Genomic DNA, 21,016 nt, shown 5'->3' on the forward strand with positions numbered 1-21,016 from the left:
ACCAATTGCTACTTCCTTAGATCCTGAGAACTCCTATATTCGACTACCTCAGAAACATCACCAAACCCCTGCTTATAGGCTGGTAGCTAAATTAGGTTTTGTTCATAATCACTCAAAAAGAAAGTAATCAAAAACAGAATAGAATGAATATAGAATCTTGAGATAAACAATTTATTTTTTTCAAAAATTGATGAAATTTTAGTGTCTTCCTTACTGGATTGGTGAAGGTTGCTCCAGCAGAATGTGAGTTGCTAAGATACACAGGTTAACAACACAAGTGATGTGTGCAATCAGTAGCACCTGAGCTGTCTCCTGCATCACAATCCACATGCAGGATACCAGTAGAAGTCATGGCAAAGGTGTCCACATTAATATTCATCAGCAAAAGGATAATTTGGATGATCAGCCGCACTAAAATGAAAAAGAAAAATGTGTAACAGACTCAGTGAAACCTTTTCTACAGGGGTAAAGAAATGACATCTACAAACCTTATTATATCTCCTGTGTGGTTGTGAAATTGGCCTTTCCTTCTTTCCTGAATATAGCTTTATCAGAAAGGTAACTAAATTATTCAAATTCTATTCCCTTCTCTAGAACAGCACACAAAAAACTCACTGAAACAAGAATTCACTCATATTCATCTCCCTTAGCTGTATCAAACAAAGATATCTTTCCTTATTTCTTCTTCTCAGTGAAAACAGATAAAGATTGCAACGTGGATACATATTTGTAGAGGACACATCCATTTATGCCATCTTTAGTATAAAAACAGGTTTAGATATTGACCGATACAAAAAGTATTTTAGGGTAGAGTATTTTGCTACCAATTTAACTTCCATTTCACTAATTCATTAATTATTTTCTCACTTCTGATCACTCATGACACGGTGCTATGTTCAGATATGGAAAGGATGTTGTTTATAAGGTAGACGTGCAAACCTCGAGAGCTCACCATAGAATATTTACATCTCTGTACTTTAGAAACAATACAACAGAAAATCATTACTTCCTGAAGTATTTAATAGGGAGCAAGAATTGCCAACTGCTTCCTACACTCTCTTGTATTACGTTCCTTCTTTTCCTTCTTTTTTATTTATATTAAAATATATTAGAAATGATAACAGTATACCTTCCAGTTTCTAAGGATATATCATCATTGATTATCTAATCCCTTCTCACATGTCATCACATTAATTTCTATTATAAATTAACATTCCCTCAGGCAGAAGGGACATATATTCCTTGTTTACCCTCACTTATAACATATGTGCACTGTCAGACTTTATAACCATAAAGAATCGAGAAGGAGCAAAAATTTTTTCATGACTATAATTCTCTTCAGATGATTTCTCCGCACACTCTTCCCTTGATTTTGAATCTCTCTTCTCAAAAATGACTTTATCCTCTGCATTGAGATGTCTCCATTTTCAAACTCAAAACCAAATGTTCTCCCAACGGCTCCACAGATGCTATTTGTCAGCCACATCAGTGGCTGAGGTCTGAACAAAACTCCATTGAATAAGAGGGAAAGACTTGAAACTAAAACAAACAGTGTCCACAGGTCAACCAACATTACTTACAACTCAGCAGCAAGGTATCGATAATTTCTGTTCAGGCCATCTAGGTCTTTCATGTCTTCTGCAGTCAACTCGAAATCAAAAACCTACCACACAAGTAGAAAGTATTTAGCATATTAGCACACAAGTAGAAAGTATCAGTACCATTCCAGGAAATCCAATGAAATCAGATAACTGCAGAAACATTTAAAATATCTGAGAAGTTTCCAAAACTTATTAAAGACATGAAGCAAACACTCAAATGGTCAATAAGTATCAGATGAAAATTAAAAAGAAATAACTTCTAATGCATAATGTAGTGAAACTGTACCAACTACAGACAAAGGGAGATCATTAAACAGAAGCTGTAGCAAATAAAGCTAATATTATACCAAGATTACGGTATCATGCACTTAAAAGACCCAGAAAAAGCTACAGGCAACATTTTGAAATATGTAAGATAATTCAATAATTTCCAAGGGTACTCTTTGATATCTTTCTTTTTGGGGGAAGAAGGGAAGGTACCAGGTGGTGAACTCAAAGATACTGGACTACTGAGCCACATCCCCACTACTATTTTGTATTTTATTTAAAGATAGGGTCTTACTTGGTTGGTTAGCACCTTGCTTTTGCTGAGGCTTCTTTGAACTCTCCATCTTCTTGCCTCAGCCTCCTGAGCTGCTGGGATCATAGGCATGTGCCACTGCACCCAGCTACAGGTCGGTTTCCATAGCCCACAAAAATGATTTTTGTTCAACAATTTTTAAGTCAGAATTTCTTAAAATACTAATTATATCCTGTTAATTAGGTTAATAAACTCAAAGGAGGTGGTGGAAAGAGAATCACCTTGTCTAAATCTGAGACATTTTAAACATGAAAACAGTTTTCACAAATTGCTAACATGCCTAAACAAATGGATACTTAAATCATAAGTAATTTCCTCAAAAATGGCAAGAGTAAATGTTTATAATTTAACAATTGCTGAGTGAGGTAAATGGTACTAACAGAATTCTTTGAACTTTTATGTGCATTTGGAAATTCTCAAAATGAAAAGGGATTATCAGAATTATCACTACTGTATGAATAAATCTAACAGAATATATACAAAGGCCTTCATGGAGAAGTTTACTGAAGAGGTTTCAAGTTGGCTGAATATAAAGTCAAATTTCCTGGCTGCTCAGTGGCATAAAACCAGACAAGTAGTTTCTCAACAAGGTGGGTAAACAAACAAAATAAGGGGGTGACTTTTCTGGAATTTCATATTGGACACTCAAAACATATTCGGTACTCATTAAGTTAGACTAATCAAATCAGGAAGAAATGCCCAGCACCACAGCTACTGCCACAGTTGGAGTTACCAGCCAGATTGTTCTCTCCATGAGCACAGAGGATAAAGGAATTAATTGAATCCATATTTTTAAACTAAAAGGTGTGCTACCCAATATCCTCAAATGGGAAGGAAACCACATCTCTCAAGGTGGTGTGTGGAGGACAAAAGAAGGAATCATTTTGTAGCAGTAGTGCAGGGAGCCGGCAGCTGAGGGCCCTGATTCCTGGTAAATCCAAGTCTAGCCTAAATACAGGCCTAGCAAAGCCACATGCACAACATAAAGTAAGCCTAAATAACCAGGAGAAAATTTATTGTGGAGAGAGATTTACACAGGGGACAACTGGTTGTGAAAAGCCTCCTCCAGCTCGCCCTTCCCACTGAGATCTTGCTTGCTTCCAGGACCAGCTGGGAGAGACTCACTTGGCTAGGAATTGGAAAGGGTGGGAGATGGAGAGATTGAGTTTGGAGACTAAACCCAAGACTAGGAACCATGCAGTCCCCAGGTGATATAGTGGATTAAAATTTGACCTTTCCACAACATGAGTGGACCCCAAGGGGAGATCACTGGAGTAAAGTCTTTCAGCATGGACCAGCAATTGCTAGGCCCTATAGGGAGGCTTATTTGAAAGGCCAATTCCATGCAGTGAAGAGTCTGGAGCCTAAGCGTAAGTCCTGCCTCTAAGAGTTCTGCCCCTGGGACTACCTGTTTCACCCTAGCAATACCACCATGAGGGTGGAGCAAGTATCATTGTCCAAACAACTCGACCTAACTGCTGAGAAAGGAAACAGAATCTTTTCAACTCCAACAGAAACAATTCTTTAATTTTTGAGATTTTTTTTTTCTTTTTTTTTTTTCCTTTTTCATTTCTCTGCTCAAATGTGACCTTAATGTTTCATGGACATTTTTATATATTCATATTTGATATTGTTCCTAAATTATAGCATTTTTAGAACCAGTTATTTTTCAAGAATCAGTTGTTTGAGGACTAGGATGTTTGATTAATATATTTTAGTTTTGTATTATTTTATTTTTATTTTTCATTATTAATTTTTAAAATTTTTAAAATAAAAAACTTTTATTTTTCTCTCTCACTTCTCTGTTTCCCTTGACTGTCATTCCTCCTTTTCCTCTGCTAATGGCCAATCTCTATTGTTCTCTCTTTTACATTTCCTTTATTTTTTTATTCTATCTTCCCTCCTTTTTCCTTGTAATCATTACATCCTACATCACCTCTGTTCTCTTACTTTCCACCATTTGAAATTGTAAACACTGTAGCAAACTGTTTTTTATTGTATGCAATAATTGTGCATATTATTTCTCTTCATTGACAACATTGTAGAAGTCAAAACAAGAAATATTTGGATTAATGCTGTATATCATTTGATTGCTTGTTGTTATTCTTTCTCTCCACCTAAATGGTTAAGTACTGAGAACCTCCAGGGACACTATAAGTCTATAGAATAGAAACTCTACTATCTCGGATCCATACCGTTAGATGTGTAGACACACAAACAACATGAAAAGGCAAGGTAAGAAATTGCCCCAAACAAACAAAGATACTCCAAACAAAATTCATCAACACCAGAAATCTTAAAGAAGGAGTTTAATTCCTTCCCTGAAGCAACCCGAAGGCCATGGAAGCTGAAGAGATGATGGAATGCCTTCAGGAGTTTCCTGAACATCCTAAAATGATTCCAGACCAATTGAATGAACAATGAGAGCAGGATCGATTTACCGATATCACACTAATAGTCGATGAACATCATTTTAAGGCCCATAAGGCTGTTTTGGCTGCTTGCAGTAAGTTCTTCTACACATTCTTTCAGGAGTTTACTCAGGAACCTTGTTGGAGATAGAAGGTGTTAGTAAAATGGCCTTTCATCATTTAATTGAGTTCACATACACAGCAAAACTAATGATACAAGGAGAAGAAGAAGCCAATGACGTATGGAAAGCAGCAGAATTTCTGCAAATGCTAGAAGCTATTAAAGCCCTTGAAGTCAGAAACAAAGAAAATTCAGCTCCATTTGAGGAAAATACACAGGAAAAAAATGAGGCACAAAAAAGAAAGATTGCAGAAACTTCAAATGTTATCACTAGGTCATTGCCATCTGCAGAATCAGAGCCTGTTGAAATTGAGGTGGAGATTGCTGAAGGCACAATTGAAGTGGAACATGAAGGCATGGAAACATTAGAGGAAGTGGCTTCTGCCAAGCAGTCCATAAAGTACATACAGAGCACAGGTTCCTCTGATGATTCTGCTTTAGCATTGTTGGCAGATATTACCAGCAAGTACCGACAAGGTGATAGAAAGGGGCAGATTAAAGAAGAAGATGGCTGTGCATCTGACCCCATAAGCAAACAGGAACACATGAAATCACACTCCACTGAGAGTTTCAAGTGTGAAATATGCAATAAACGGTACCTTAGGGAAAGCGCATGGAAACAGCACCTAAATTGTTACCACCTTGAAGAAGGTGGAGTGAGTAAGAAGCAAAGAACTGGGAAAAAATCATATATGTCAGTACTGTGAGAAACAGTTTGACCACTATGGACATTTTAAAGAGCATCTTCGAAAACATACAGGTGAAAAACCTTTTGAGTGTCCAAATTGTCATGAACGATTTGCTAGAAATAGTACTCTCAAATGTCATCTCACTGCATGCCAAACTGGAGTGGGGGCAAAAAAGGGAAGGAAGAAGCTGTATGAATGCCAGGTGTGTAACAGTGTATTTAACAGCTGGGACCAGTTCAAAGATCACTTGGTAATACACACTGGAGATAAACCCAACCATTGTACTTTATGTGACTTGTGGTTTATGTAAGGAAATGAATTAAGGAGGCACCTCAGTGATACTCATAATATTTCAGAGCGTCTAGTAACTGAAGAAGTCCTTTCAGTAGAAACACGTGTGCAAACTGAACCAGTGACATCAATGACTATTACAGAACAAGTTGGGAAGGTGCATGTGTTACCATTACTTCAGGTCCAGGTGGATTCAGCACAAGTGACGGTGGAACAAGTCCATCCAGATCTGCTTCAGGACAGCCAAGTGCATGATTCACACATGAGTGAGCTTCCAGAGCAGGTCCAAGTCAGTTATCTAGAAGTGGGTCGAATTCAGACTGAAGAAGGTACTGAAGTACACGTAGAGGAGCTGCATGTTGAATGGGTAAATCAGATGCCAGTGGAAGTACAAACTGAGCTTCTAGAAGCCGACTTGAATCATGTGACCCCTGAAATCATGAGCCAAGAGGAGAGAGAGCCTAACCAAGCAGATGCTGCTGAGGCTGCCAAGGAAGATCACAGAGGTGCTGAGAGTTTAAAGACCAAACCAGCAGTGGATTCCCAAGTTGAAAAGGCAAAGAATGATGACAGAACAGCTATGCCAGTTTTAGAATGAAATAACAAATATATTTTTTAATTTACATGTTGGGTTTTTGAACTGATTATGGGCAGTGTGACTGTCCTTAAACTGACAGACAAGTGGACCAAAGTTAAAAACGATTTCCTGTTGTGCTGAACTGTTTCTATTGAAACAAACTGATGCCCCTCACCCCAGTTAATGCCACAGAGGAGGATCTTTCTCATAAATGAAGGGGAGCTTTGAGAAGTATATTTCTGAAAACTTAAATGGATTATATTCTTATTATATAGTTGGGTACGAAAGTATCTATTTTCATTGTAGTAAGGGTTCTTTATCACCGTTTTCTCTTCCCCAGGTATTCCTTCCTCAATTTTTTTTCCATATTGTAAAATCAAATGTAAAATTATTAGTATACAAGTTTATATATTCTAATGCATGTTAGAAAATTGAATATGTAGGAAACATGGCTGCATGAAGAAAGTGCATTGTTACTGTGCAGTTAAAATTTTGGCTGGCTTTCTTTAGTTTGAACAACATTCTTGTCTACCCCAATAGTCACAGGTGCCATCTCTGCAACAGAAAGAGTGGTGGTGGCAAAATTTCCAGAATGTTAAAAAAAACAAACAAGAAAAACACCCATGTGCCTTTTTAAAACCAACTAGACTTTTCTATAAAACATCTCTGGTTCTTTCAAAGTGTGTGTTATAAGGAGCAATGTAGACAGTGCTATAGTACTTCATATTTTTGCTTATGATGACAACTACCAACTCGTTTTCATTTAAGTTAGATTGAGAAATTTCATTTAATGGCAGCTGAAGGGCCATTTTCAATTGGGAGAGTTCATTTACATCTGTGATAAACTTTATTTTGATGAAATGTTACACTACTATTTTACCACAAGATGAAAAAAAAATGAGCATCATTTAAAAATTAATGTATTTAAAATAAAGTACAGAGAAAAACATGTATATAATATATCAGGCTTTGTTTTTTGAATGAAATCTTTTCCTCCAATCCTTAATGTAAAGATCTTGTGCTATAACTTTTAAAGCCATACAAATAAGAGTGCTAAACTGTGAACTTAAAACTAGGTGTATACATATTTTTAATCAGTATTACTTAGAAAATAAAATATAACAACTACATAAAATAAACCAATATGCTATTTTCTTTACCTGTTAAATATTGGGAGATATTTACATTTTTAAAGTAAATTTTAAGATTATGTGTTCAAACAAAAAAAGAAGGAGTTTAAAATTTGTACAGTTAAATGATCTAACAAGTAAAGTATGATATAAGCAGTGAAATCAGAGAAAAAATACAAGAAATGAAAGATCACTTCAATAAAGAGACAAATATTCTGAAAAAAAAGATCAAGCAGAAATCCTTGAAGTGAAGGAATCAATAAACCAAATTAAAAATTCATCAGGGAACATCACCAACAGACTTGACCACTTAGAAAATAGTTTCAGGCAATGAACACTAAATATGTAATCTTAAAAATAAAGTTAATCATGGAGAAAAGATGTTAAGAGACCATGGACAGAATTTCCAAGAAATATGAGATAACCTAAAAATTCCAAATTTAAGATTCACTGGTATAGATGAAGGCTCAGAGATACAAAACAATGGAATGCATAATCTTTTTAATGAAATAATATGAGAAAATTTCCCAAACCTAAAGAATGAAAATGGAAATACTATACAGGAGCCTTGCAAGACCCCAAATATACAAAATTGCAATAGACCCACACAAAGGCACATTATTATGAATATGCCTGACATACAGAATAAAAATTTTAAAGGCTTCCTGAGAAAAATGACAGGTCATGTTTAGAGAAACGTAAACCTGGATCTCAGTTGATTTCCCAACCTAGACCCTGACAGCTAGGAAGTCATAGAATAATAGATATCAAGCTCTGAGAGAAAATGCATACCAGCTAAGAGTACTATACCCAGGAACATTAAGCTGCAGATTTGACAGTGAAATAAAAATCTTCCATTAGAATATTGCTGCAATATGTTAAAAGACTAGCTAAATATTGGAAACTCATATCATAATAATGGATTAGAATCTTTAATATGTTAAAGTGCTTTTCTCTCTAAATTTAGTGAGGGTTTCAATGCAATATCAAGCAAACAGCAACAATCTAGGAAGAGACTGATAAAGTTCTTCTAAATTCTTTATAATAGGTCAATCTACAATAGCCAAGATATTTATAAATGAGTGAAGAGGTAGGAAATGTTTTGCGATATACGACAGAAAGACTGATTTTTCATGATAATGAAGGTTATGAAAAGGAGCAAATAAGACAACTGATGACAGAAAAGTAGCCAGAAAGGTAATTCCTGTTACTACAAAATTTAGCTAGTCATTTTAAAATTATGTGTGCATTTGGATTTTTAGTTAAAATAACATTTAAAAAAAACTGCAGTAAAAATAAATATGGAGTTAAAGACTGTAGGACTTTTGTAAAGTAATGTACTAAAGGACCGTTCAGTTTCCAATGTAAGAAAAATATGCCACTCATCAACCACAAAGTAAAGATGTGAAAACAACAAGAGAATCAACATTACTCATGAAAATATACCAAAAGGAAAAAGAAACCATCAGGAGAATTTGGAGAACATATTTCAACAGATACATCTGTATCTGAAAAACAATATTCAGAATACATAAATTTGGTAATTGTTTGTCAAAATGATCCCCCAATAATTCACATCTCCCAGTAACCAATCTCCTATGTGAATTTGCAGCTTCTTTCACTAAAGACTCTGTCTACTTCCCTACCCATTGAGTCTTGAATGGTCTATAATTTGCATTGGCCATTAGAACCTGGCAGAAGCAGTGATGTGCCCTTTGTGAGACTACCTAGGCATCAGAAGGCTCACTCTACAAGGATCCATTCACTGCCTGGGGACACTGCTATGTGATGAGATAAAGCCTGCATCATCAACTGGTAGATGTAAAATTCTATGGAGGGGAGCTCAGACACCCCAGACAACAGAGCAAGCTGGACTGAAGCTGAGGGAGCACATGTTCTGCAGATGCATATGATAATCTATTACAAAATTGTGAAAATCCAGTGTAACTGGAAGACATTCACTGAGTTCAGGTTGAGCCAAGGCTAATAGTCAAACCATAGAATTATGAAATAAACAAGTGTTCTTTGCACTAACCTCAATATTATGGGTGGTTTGTTTTGCATCTACTCAAAGCAATGGTTCAAAAAAGTTCTCCGATTTGAGAATAAAAAGATGAACAACCCGTCTAAATGAGTAATACATAATCTGACAGATGACAAGTGAAAAAACTCAAATTGAATAAATATATGAATATTAAAATAGATTGAGTATTTGGGAAGTGTAAAAAAATAATAATGTCAGGAATAAAAGTCTCCCAAACCAAACTCTATTTTTGGAAAATTAAAAAATATACAAAGATGTCACTTGTAAGAGTTACACAATACACGGATACCGATGCTGAAAACCAAATCTCTGAGTTTTATCCAACCTAATTCTATCCAGTTGCACTGTCTGTAGAGTAAAAGAACACACTCTGAAAGCACCTGAAATCTTACATGCAGAGGACATGCTGCGGATATTGACTGGACCCAATAAGATCATTGCAAGTATCAAAGAAGCACACATTGAAGAACCCATATTCCCACAGCCCTCCTCTATACCTGAATGTTCTCTTTGATTTCATTCTCCTTAAAACTCTGGGCCAGAACCACAACCCCTCGTTGTAGCTGGTAGCGGAGGGCAATCAGGGCTGGGGATCGCTTGTGCTTTTTTGCCAAGGCACCAAGAACAGGATCATCCAAGAGAACTGGAGAGTTATGGTCAACCCTGGAAGAAAATAAAAAAATGCCTAAGTCCTGAGGCCAAGTAGTTAGGAAGATAACATTTATTTCTGGGTGGCGTTTTTTGTTTGTTTGTTTGTTTTGGGTATGTGTTTGTGTATGTAGGGGGGAGAGCGGTGTCTAAGGGCAATTGCTACAAGTTTAATCAAAAATTATTTTGCTAGAGCTGCAAATGATTTCTCCTTTTTATTTGTGACACAGGGTCTTACTAAGTTTCTGAGGCTAGCCTCAAGTTTACATTCTTTCTGCCTCAGCTTCCCAAGACACTGCAATGATAAGCAAGCACCATTACACCAACACACAAAACATACTGAGGTCTATTTGAACCACTCTAAATAGGCATCCTCAAATGCAGACCCTAGACCTGCAGCATAGTGATTTATGGGACCTTCACAGAAGTGCAAATTCTGTCCTGTCCCTGAGCCACTTGAGAGTGATCTTCCGAAATGTGAGTCTTATAGGACATTTGAGGTAAGCTCCCTGATGTTCTCATTACCATGGTTTCTCTCGTTGAGTTCCAAGAGCACTATAAGCAACCAAAACAATGTTTTTTGATTTGCAGAAGTCCAGCAATTTCCTCTGGTTGTGATAAACATGACATTCTACCTGCAGTAAACAAGACAGAAAGTATCTCATTCTACAAAATGTTAATGTTAATAGAAAAACAAAATGCCAAAGAAAAAAAGCTGAATTTTTTTAAAAATTGAAACTTGGATTTTAAATTTTGCCATTAACCAAGATTGACCAATGACTCATGAGAATAAGATTGAAAGACATTTGATAGATATTCTGCAGATAATATTTGTGTAAAATTGCTCATCAAAACCTATAAAATCCTAGTCCATACCTCCAGGAGCTTAGAATAAATCTCCCTAATCATATATGTAAGAACAAGTTCCAATTAGAACCAGCCAAGGTGGGACCCAGACTTGAAAATCTCCCCTCTGCGGACAAGAACATGAACAATGGAAACTTAGAAATCAGAAGCCACCCTACTGTCAGCCAACAGTCTAGAGGTAAAGTTGGCAGAACTACAAAACTCCCAAGAGACTCCCTAGAAAACTGGAAGCCAGGGTGGGCATGCCGTCCCCCTCCTTTCTGAGAGGTTTCACTCTCTCCCTTAAGAGTTTCATCTTTTTCCATTTTCTTATCCTTTGTATCTTTAGCCTGCAAGTCTGAGCCACATGTCTGCAATTTTCTTCTGGTGTGATGCAAAAACCAGTAACTGAGGACCATTATACATGCCCCTTGATTTATAAAAAGAATTCAAGTCTAACTCCTGACTCCAAATGAGAATGTAAAAACAAGTTCACAGATATAATAAGACAGTTTGGAAAAAAGATCCTGGTTCACGCATTATATGGAAAAGCACTGGGTGACTGACCAATCTGCCTGAAAAGAGCTTAAGAAACATGACACAGAGCAACATGTGAACCAGAGTGGCATCCTAGAAAGGGGAAAAAAAGAAAAGCAATGGGAAACGTGAACACAGACTGGACTTCGATGGTATGAGAGACTTACAAACAACTGTAGGTATAGTAATGAATTGTGCTGTGTGAGATATGATCTTCATTCCTAGGAAATGTTCCCTGAGTTCTCTAAGAGCTAGTAGTCTAGTCTACAATAGACTTTAAAGAAATTTAGCAAAATATTACTCAGGTGTATGCAGATAAATCCACAAAAATCTACATCTCACAGTGTTCCTCAAAGTCAACAAATTTAGATACAAGGTAGAATATATGAATATCCTATATCATGCTCTCAATTTCTGTATGTTTGAAAAATTTCATGATAAAAAAATTAAGATAAATTAATACAAAATTATTTTCAATTATTAGCAATTATATTTGAAATTTATAGTGCACTATCAACATTTATAAAAGTTATGGTCTATGTTTTCCAACCACAGACAAATAACCATGCCCAGAATACATGTAATTAAACAGTTGATTAGATATCAGAAAGCATGGAAGAAAGAAAGATAAAAGGGCTTAGGCTCAGGGCCAACTGTATATTCTGGTTAAAGTTCCTAAATGTGAATTTGATCCACCATCAGAATCACCATAAACAAGTAATTCCTCTCAGGCCTGCTATGTTCATGAGCTCTGCTGTTTTTCCTAATTGATGCTTCTGGGTCCATAAAACTGAAATAAGCCATAAAAAGGATTCAGGCACCCGACCTCCACACGAAACCTGGTCATTGATCTTCTGTTTTCACTCTTTCTTGCTCACTGCCCATTCCTGTGCACTGGACCTCTTTCCTACACATAATTCCTGCCACTACACATTCACCCATCCAGTCTCTGGTCATCCTCCATTGCTCAAGGTCAAGCTCACCATGTCCCTGAAGTCAGATGAACAACAACTCTCCTAGATCACCTGTACGTCACCCAATTCCTACAAAAACTGGGCACCAAGTTCGTCCCCTCATTTTCACTAAGGATTCACCCAGCACAGGTACAATTGAGAACCCTCCACACCCTCCAAGACAGTCTTAGACTCTTCTGTTCTACAAAGACAAATGAACTGGTGGACAGAAGAAGTGGACAGTTGGAGGTGGTGCAGAAACAAGGAAAGAAATGAGACAGCAGTGAGGCTCAGGGCTCTCACCTGGTTGCAGACAGGCTTATACTTGAGGCCTGGCTTATTCAGGATCATCTCCAGCTGCCTGCGGTTAAAGTTGGACACCCCAATGGACTTGGCCAATCCTGCATCCTTGCACTTCTCCATGGCCTTGGGAGGAAGGGGTTGGGAAGAGGCATTTCTACAATGGACTATGTCAGTATAAAGTCCAGACAGAACTGTTAATAGGAGCACTATCAGGAAATGACAATAAAGCTGATGAACTGATTATTAACAAGAGAAACATGGTAAAGATAATTGGGCACAGTACTGAGAGCCAGAAAAGGAATCCCTGTGTCCCTGGGAAATCAGACATCACTGCATGTGGAGGCAGGTGGTGCATTTCTCACTGTCACCATTTTTCTCTGCTGTTTCCCTCTACTATATTCGAGTAATTCATTCCTCCCCACCACCCTAAGAAAAATCCTCTCTAAAATATAATGATTGCTTGTCCCACAATTTCAGGAGAAAGCATGACCTGACTTTCACCCTGTGGGCCTCCTACATGATCACTCTCTCAGGCACTCACCTCCCACACAGCACAGAGATCCACATGGTCATATATTATTTTTCCATTTTCATCTGTTGGTAAAAGCTCTTCCCCTGGCTGGAATAGAAGTGATCATCACAGCAATCTTGCCAAATTCATATGGCCATGTATAGCAATGATGCTAGGTGTATTTATGGAATGGAACATTCAAGCCCATGAAATAAGTGGAGTATCACTCTATATTCATCTGTTTACAAAGTGTTTGCATGTGGATGTAAGGAATACCATTAGGTGCTTACCTTCCTGTATTCTCTTACATCAAATTATCTATATGCTTAAATATATATATATATATATATATATATATATATATAAAATTATAAAAGATTTTTGCAGTTCTTCTCATGGAGTCTCCTACTTGGCTTATGTTACTTTTCCTGTCCCTATATATTGCCTTGTGTTGATTCGTTAATTCCTCTCTTTCACTGGGAGGGTACAGGTTTGCATTCAATTAAACATGGCAATAGATAATTTCAGTGATGACACAGGTTAAACCATATTCCTTATCTACCTGGACACATGTGTATGTGTACCTAAGATGGTCATTCAAGTTTCTATTCAAGATTGATTTGATGCTGGAAGATTAAGAGACCCTATCAAATATTAATGACTATGAAGCTTGAACTGCCCCAAAGTCACATTTACCACCAATGGAAAAGGCTAAAACAAAACCAAGCAAACCTCTAGTAATGCACATATAATGGATGAATAAACAGAGATGTTTCTGAAGATTACTTCTAATCACAAATCTAAATGGTTTCAACTTTCTATATTCATATAAATTAGGTTTGTAGAATTTTACATAGAAACTTAATTCAACCATCCTTGGTAATGAGGGTCCTAGGAATGGCTGGAATTGAACCGGTTTGATGATGCAAATTGCTTACCTTCATTGAAAATGGGTAATGAATCAAATACAGGTCAACATAGTCAAAATGAAGTTTTTTCAGTGATCTTTCCAAAGAAGATTGCACCAGCTCTGGTCGATGAAAAGTGCACCATAGCTGCAATGGTTAAAGAAAGGAAATTGGACTGGATTCATACAGGACTCATATTTGGGAAATTTTTTAGCTTCATATTGAGACATTCATTTGTCTCTTGATTGGAAACTGTTGATCACAGGGGGCATATTCTCTTCAGATCTTGGGTTTCTATTCATCTTGTCTATTCATGTGAATTGGATTATATTTTTGGTTATTATTAGCCAATCAATCAAACTATGGAAGTAAATACTCTAAAGATATTATTTTTATCAAATACTAACATTATTGAATCTCTGAATTGTGTTTCATAGAGATTGTAAACCTATTATTAGTCCATTTCATCCATTTATTTCACAAGATTTTTTTTTTAATTAAAGAACTGAAGGGAAGCACGTTTTGAACATTTTAATATATGCTAAACAAAAATCAAGACATTTTAGCTACATCTTCTTTACTCCCCATACACTTTCCTACAAAATGATCTTTGATAAAAATAAATGTTAGAGTTGATATTCGGAATCATAAGAAATTTTAGAAGTCATCATGGAGAAAACAAAACCATAATCTGGTCATAATTTTATCTGATTCCACAACTAACACTAAATCATTCAGCTGATTCCAGAATCAGAAAAGTATAGAAATTTAAAAGTCATAATTTGTAGACTGTGAGTAGCAATTTATAACCATTCTCTATTTTGAAACTGGATATTATATGTGAATTAACATTGTACCAATATTCACATTCCACCAATAAATCATCAGCTAATTTTCATTTCTTCATATGTATTTCAATAATTTTTACACTGTATACACAATACCTTGGAAGTATAGAATATGTCTTCTCTCTTCACAGTGCCATCTGCAATCTTGCTTCTAACGGCCTGTCCTACCTCCTCTTCTACTTGGTATAAATAAGCACAATCAATATGGCGGAAACCAGCTTCTATAGCTATTTTGGTGGCCTCTGTTGTCTTACTATTAGGAACCTAGAGGATCGATCAAAAGTATTTGAGAGTCATATTATGAGAGGTAACTCCTAGTGAGCAAAGAGGACAGGTCACTAGACTGGAAGGAATTTTATGTCCCAATGTTTTCTTCAGACTACCTAATTATGTGATAAGGTACTTTCCCTTGAACTTTGAACTTTGAATGCCCATTTTTCTTATATAATACTTAAGAAAATATCTAAAGTACCAAACTGAATATGATGGGCCAAAAGAATGACCTCCTGAATGCATGATGCTCTAATTTAATTGTAACTACATATTCAATACTTCTTACATTTTTCTCTTAGCTTTCTTTTTGTAAATATCTAAATAAAAGCAAAGGTTAAAGAAAACCTCAGCTGAGATCTAAGTTAGATGTAAGATGAAATCACTTCAGTTGACTGAAGGAAGTATTGATAAATCAGTGTCCATTCCACCTTTTTTGTTTTGTTTTGTTTTGTTTTGTTTTTGGTACGAGGGATTAAACCACTTAATCACTAATCCACATCCCCAGCCCTTGTTATATTTTATTTAGAAAAAAAGGGTCTCCCTAAGTTGCTTAGGGCCTCTCTAAGTTACTGAGGATGGATTTGAACTCAAAATCCTCCTGCCTCAGCCTCTCAAGCTGCTGGGATTACAGACATGTGCCACCATGCCTGGCTTCCACTTAACTCTATGTGGAAAATTCGACATCTAGAACATATGGTGCATCTAGAAATTCTGCATCTAGAACATATGGTGCAAGAATGTTCTACCAATACACCAAAATCCAGCCCTGTCCTCACCTTCCCTGCTCTAACAGCTTCTCCCCTTGGAAAGCAAGATCTTCTGAAAGCAACTTCCTAAAATTAAAAATATATATATCAAAAAAAAAGAATGACCTCCTGAAACTCAGCTTTTGCCCATGTCTTGTGTTAGTTCTGTATTTGGGGTAATGTCCCTGAATCACTTTGGGTATTTCCTAGTTAATACAAGAATATGGCATCCCACAAGCCCCTTCAGACACAGAAATCCTAGTACACTCACATAGGAGGACCCTAGGAGTGACTCAAATTCCTTGAGTTTCTTGGGGACCTCACAGGATCCAGCATACAGGTATAGACATGTTATCATTTATTTGATAAATCACTATGTAAAATTAATACAGGGAAAGAATGCACGAGATTGATTATAGAAAAAAATATTATGTAAGGTTCTATGAATCATCTCCAAATAAAGATACACAGATTATATTACATTCCCAAATAATGTGAATTTTGAAACCACTTGGAAAATATTTCCTACAAGAAAAGATGCTGTGGTAATTTTCTAAGATTTTCAAATAATTGTTGACTGTTTGTTCCTCTTATTTGAGAAGTGTCTGCTTAATTCCTTTGCCCATTAATTTACTGAGTTTTACTTACTTTCTTTCCTTGGCATTAAGCTTTTTATTTCTTTGTATATTGTTGAAATTAATGCCTTATCTACACTGTGGGTGTAAGTTTATCTCCAATTCTGTAGAATCAAGAGATGTTTTTTTCTGGTTAAATTGACACTCTATGCTAGGACACAATACAATTTCACTCTCCCAAAGAAAGATAGATATGTGTGTGTGTGTGTGTGTGTGTGTGTGTGTGTGTGTGTGTGTGTGTATACATATATATGGTTCATACATATACATATATATGGTTCTAAAGAAAAGGGTAAAACAGTATTTCCCTGAATGTCTCTTTCTGTTCCCAAAATCCTAGCCAAATTATGAAATAATGAGGGCAAGCCTGGAATTATTCTCCCAGATATTTATTATCTCTAAGAACCTTGTCTTTTTCTTCTGCACATTGGATGTGAGGGCAAGGTAAGGCTACCTGTGGAAACATGCTTTTTTTCTTGTATGCCAGGACAGTTGCTCCTTGGCATGTTGGTGAAATAAGCAAATTAAGGAAGTGAATGTTGATGATGTCACTGCTTCTGCAGCCTAACTCTCTTGATTCTACAAAACTGGAGATATCCTTTGTCATCCACAGTGTAGAAAAGGTGTTAATATACAGACTATACTAAGAAATCAAAAACCTTACACCCAGAAAAGAAAGTAAGTAAAACCCAATAAATCAATGAGCAAAGGAATTAAACCAACACCTCTCAAACAGGAGGAACAAACAGTCAACAAGTATATGAAAAAACATTCAACATCTCTAGAAATTAAAAAAAATTCAAATTAAAACTACACTGAGATTTCAACTGACTCCATTCAGAAAGGCAACTATCAAGAATATACTTTAAATGGGAAAACTGTGAATTATATTTCAATAAAGGTGATTTAAAAGCCTAAAAAAAAAATACAGTAACAGGGCGGGGGCTGTAGCTCAGTGGTAGAGTTCTTGCTTCTCACATGTTGGGCACTGGGTTGGATTCGCAGCAACACATAAAAATAAATAAATAAATAAAGATATTGTGTCCATCTACAAATAAAAAATATTTTAAAAAAAGAATACAGTAACAGCTGGGGCAGTGACTTACAACTATAAACCCAGAGTCAGGAGGCTGAGACAGGAGGATGGTAAGTTCAAAGCCAGCCTCAGTAATGGAAAGGCAATAAACAACTCGGGGTAGACCCTGTCTGTAAATAAAATACCAAAAAATATAGGGGCAGAATTGGGCTCAGTAGGTTGAGTACTCATGAGTTCAATTTTTGGTACCAAAAAAGAAAAAGAATACAATGACAATAAATGTTGGTGAGGGGAGACGTAAAGAAGATGGTACACTGTACAATACTGGTGATTGCAAATTGATACATTCTGGAGCGCAGTATGAAAATTTTCCAAAACGATAGGAATGGAACCACAATTCAACTGGGTTATCCCATTTCCCTATATGTATCCAAAGGAGTTAAAATCAGCATGAAGCACCCACATCAATGTTTAATGCAGTGGAATTCATAATAGCTAAGCTAGGTGCACTTCAACAAATAAATGATTAATGAAATGTGAAAGATATACACAATGGAATATAACTCAGCCATTAAGCAAAATAATTTTATGACATCTGCTAGTTCAGTGAGTGAATCTGGAAACTATCATGATAAGTGAAATAAGGCAGTCCCACAAAAACCAAAGGTGGAATCATCTCTCTGATATGTACATGCTAACACACAGCAAGTGGGGAGGGAAGGGAAGAATAGAAGTTTGGAGTTTTAGACAAAGAAGCATGACAGAAGGAGATGGAAATGGGAATAGGAAATACAGTGGAGTAAATCTGACATAACTCTCACATGTTCAGGCTGGGGATATAGCTCAGTTGGTAGAGCGCTTGCCTCACATTCACAAGGCCCTGGGTTCGATCACCAGCACCACACTTACACACACACACAAAACTTTCGTATGTTCATATATGAATATACCACAGAGAATGTCCACATCATGTACATTTAAAAGACTGGGTTTCTAATTAAAATAAGACATACACCATGTTTTTATTAATATCTCAAAATCCACTCTACTGTCATGTATAACTAAAAAAAACAAATGAAAAATTTACTTAAAAACCTTCTGTTTGTGGTAACTGGGATAGAACTGAAGGTACTGTGAAGAAGATAAGTGTCACTCATCTAACCAGGGTTCACAGGACAAAATGTCATGAGGAGGAGGAAGCCCTGCTAGGCAAAGCAGTGTGAGGGAGGCAGGTGCTGTGGTTCAGCCGGTCACTACTGGACCCTCCCAATAAAGACTCCTCAATAAGCACTAGTGCCTTGTACGCAGTCTCCAGGTATTTTCTCTGGTCTTTTGGCAACCTATGCCACTGCCCTGGAACAACAGGACTATGAACATGACTGCAGAATATATAAAAAAGCACCACTGTTTAGATTACTTAGGGACAGCACAAATCCTTGTGTGTTTAAAAAAAAAAAGTGAGGGCTGGGGATGTGGCTCAAGCGGTAGCGTGCTCGCCTGGCATGCGTGCAGCCCGGGTTCGATCCTCAGCACCACATACAAACAAAGATGTTGTGCCTGCCGATAACTAAAAAATAAATATTAAAATTCTCTCTCTCTCTCTCTCTCTCTCTCTCTCTCTCTCTACCTCTCTCTCTCTTTAAAAAAAAGAGTGAAAAATCAAAGTTTCCAGAGGCCACCAGGGGCCAGATTGATAACAGGCTTTTGAACAAACAGCAATGTGCTGTGTCACCTCTGGTCCACAACTCTATCTCTGTATGACATAACTAAACAGTGGCCAGAAAAAAATATATACTCAAAGGATATAAACTGACAGAAAAGAAATTATACTCATCTTATAAGGGATAATTCACATAAGCATCAGCCCTTAAAGCTCACTCTTTGTGGAAGATAAAATAAGAGTGAAATGGGAAAAATTGCATTATCTACAAAATTTGGATGATGTTTTGAAAGTTCATTTGTTCAAGAGTAAAAAGGCAAATCAAACATGCTGTTTTCTATTTGACAATTTTCAGAAGCGTTCCTTTTCATGAAATCAAACTGAATGCAATGCTCAGCTCTACCACCTACTGCTAATACTAGCCATTATTTCTCAGGTGTAAGGGCACATCAACTACAGCTGAAGTCCTAGTGGTCTCCTTCATGCCACTTTACTCTACAATGTAACCAGGTCCTTTCACGTGCCTTACAATTGCTCTCTAGATTTTTCCTTAAGTCATTCAGAAGAAAAAAAGCTATATTCAAAGTTCAAGGAACTAATTCATTTTCACACAATTAAATGTTCAGAGTACAAAATTAGTTCCAGTCTAGTGAACTTTGCTCGCTCCACTTTAGATTTTAATTTGTCAATACAACCCACATGAATAATGACCCCAAAAAGACAAATTCGCTTCCTAAGTTCCTGTTTGACTTCTCAGGATGTTATATTATACATTCAGCTAAATTTCCTGCAGTTGAGAGCACATGAAAACTCTACTCAGCCAAGGTCCAACATTTTCTGTGAGCTACTGAAACCTTCCTCATAGTGAAAAGGAAGTATTTCCCATCATTTATTCTTATGCTTCTCAAGTACTTTTAGCAACACAAAAAGTTCCCAAAATATATTAATGAAGAGAGAAATTAATCCCAGTGCAAGCCAATTGCTGACATTCATCATTTTACCAAGTTGGTAAATAGACTAAAATGTGGTGGAGCAGAATACTCAATAGGTGACCACACCATCAGACAATGATGCAGAACAATGTCTGACCATTTTCTCTCCTCTCCATGGTGTAGCTCTAGCCTGGAGAAATAGTAGCACATGAGCCCCCCACAGTCACACAGGAAGCAAGTAACTTAACCACTCAGATTGGATTCCATTCATCATATGTCTAGTTTGTTTGAACCCTCAACGCAAACCCCTACTGTTACCTCTTGAGGTTTATAGGTGCCAAAGCCCAGTCCAGGAATGAAGTGACCATCACTGAGCTGCACAAACTGATGTTTGGAATTCATTGCTGTCACTCCTCAGCCTAAGCAGGTTCTGCTTCTCCTTCTGCCTTTAGAAGTTAGTAGATGGAATTCACAGTCCCAACTGCTTGTCTAATGATCAACCAAACCTGTTGCTGTGGTCACTCAACTATCTCAGTCCCAGCGGGTGTGGGGCACGTGGAGTCCAAACACAGACACCAGGAGCTGGTGAGAGCAGGCAGCTGGCAGACCTCAGCAAGCTCATTTAACACAGAAGTGGTTACAGTTGATGGAGGGCACAGTTCTCCAATCATTAATAAGCAAACAGGTTATATAAAATCTAGAAGCCAATCATCTTAATATAACCGCACTATGAGGA

At 36.8% G+C, this 21,016-nt stretch overlaps 1 protein-coding gene and 1 pseudogene across 1 annotated transcript; one reads left to right on the plus strand and one right to left on the minus strand.

The window, feature by feature from the left end:
• Positions 1 to 368: 368 nt before the first annotated feature.
• On the minus strand, positions 369 to 20,771 carry LOC143379361 (aldo-keto reductase family 1 member C1-like). The gene is made up of 9 exons (XM_076831931.1): positions 20,599 to 20,771; positions 15,095 to 15,262; positions 14,181 to 14,297; positions 13,273 to 13,350; positions 12,732 to 12,854; positions 10,618 to 10,727; positions 9,942 to 10,107; positions 1,581 to 1,663; positions 369 to 411 (listed from the first exon to the last, which is right to left on the minus strand). Exons 1-9 carry the CDS (start codon positions 20,680 to 20,682, stop codon positions 369 to 371), a joined length of 972 nt encoding a protein of 323 aa, XP_076688046.1. The 5' UTR covers positions 20,683 to 20,771.
• LOC143379359 (zinc finger protein 131 pseudogene) lies at positions 4,522 to 6,291 on the plus strand (annotated as a pseudogene).
• Positions 20,772 to 21,016: the final 245 nt, after the last annotated feature.

This window comes from Callospermophilus lateralis, chromosome 13 (genome assembly GCF_048772815.1).
Source record: "Callospermophilus lateralis isolate mCalLat2 chromosome 13, mCalLat2.hap1, whole genome shotgun sequence".
NCBI classification, from domain to species: Eukaryota; Metazoa; Chordata; class Mammalia; order Rodentia; family Sciuridae; genus Callospermophilus; species Callospermophilus lateralis.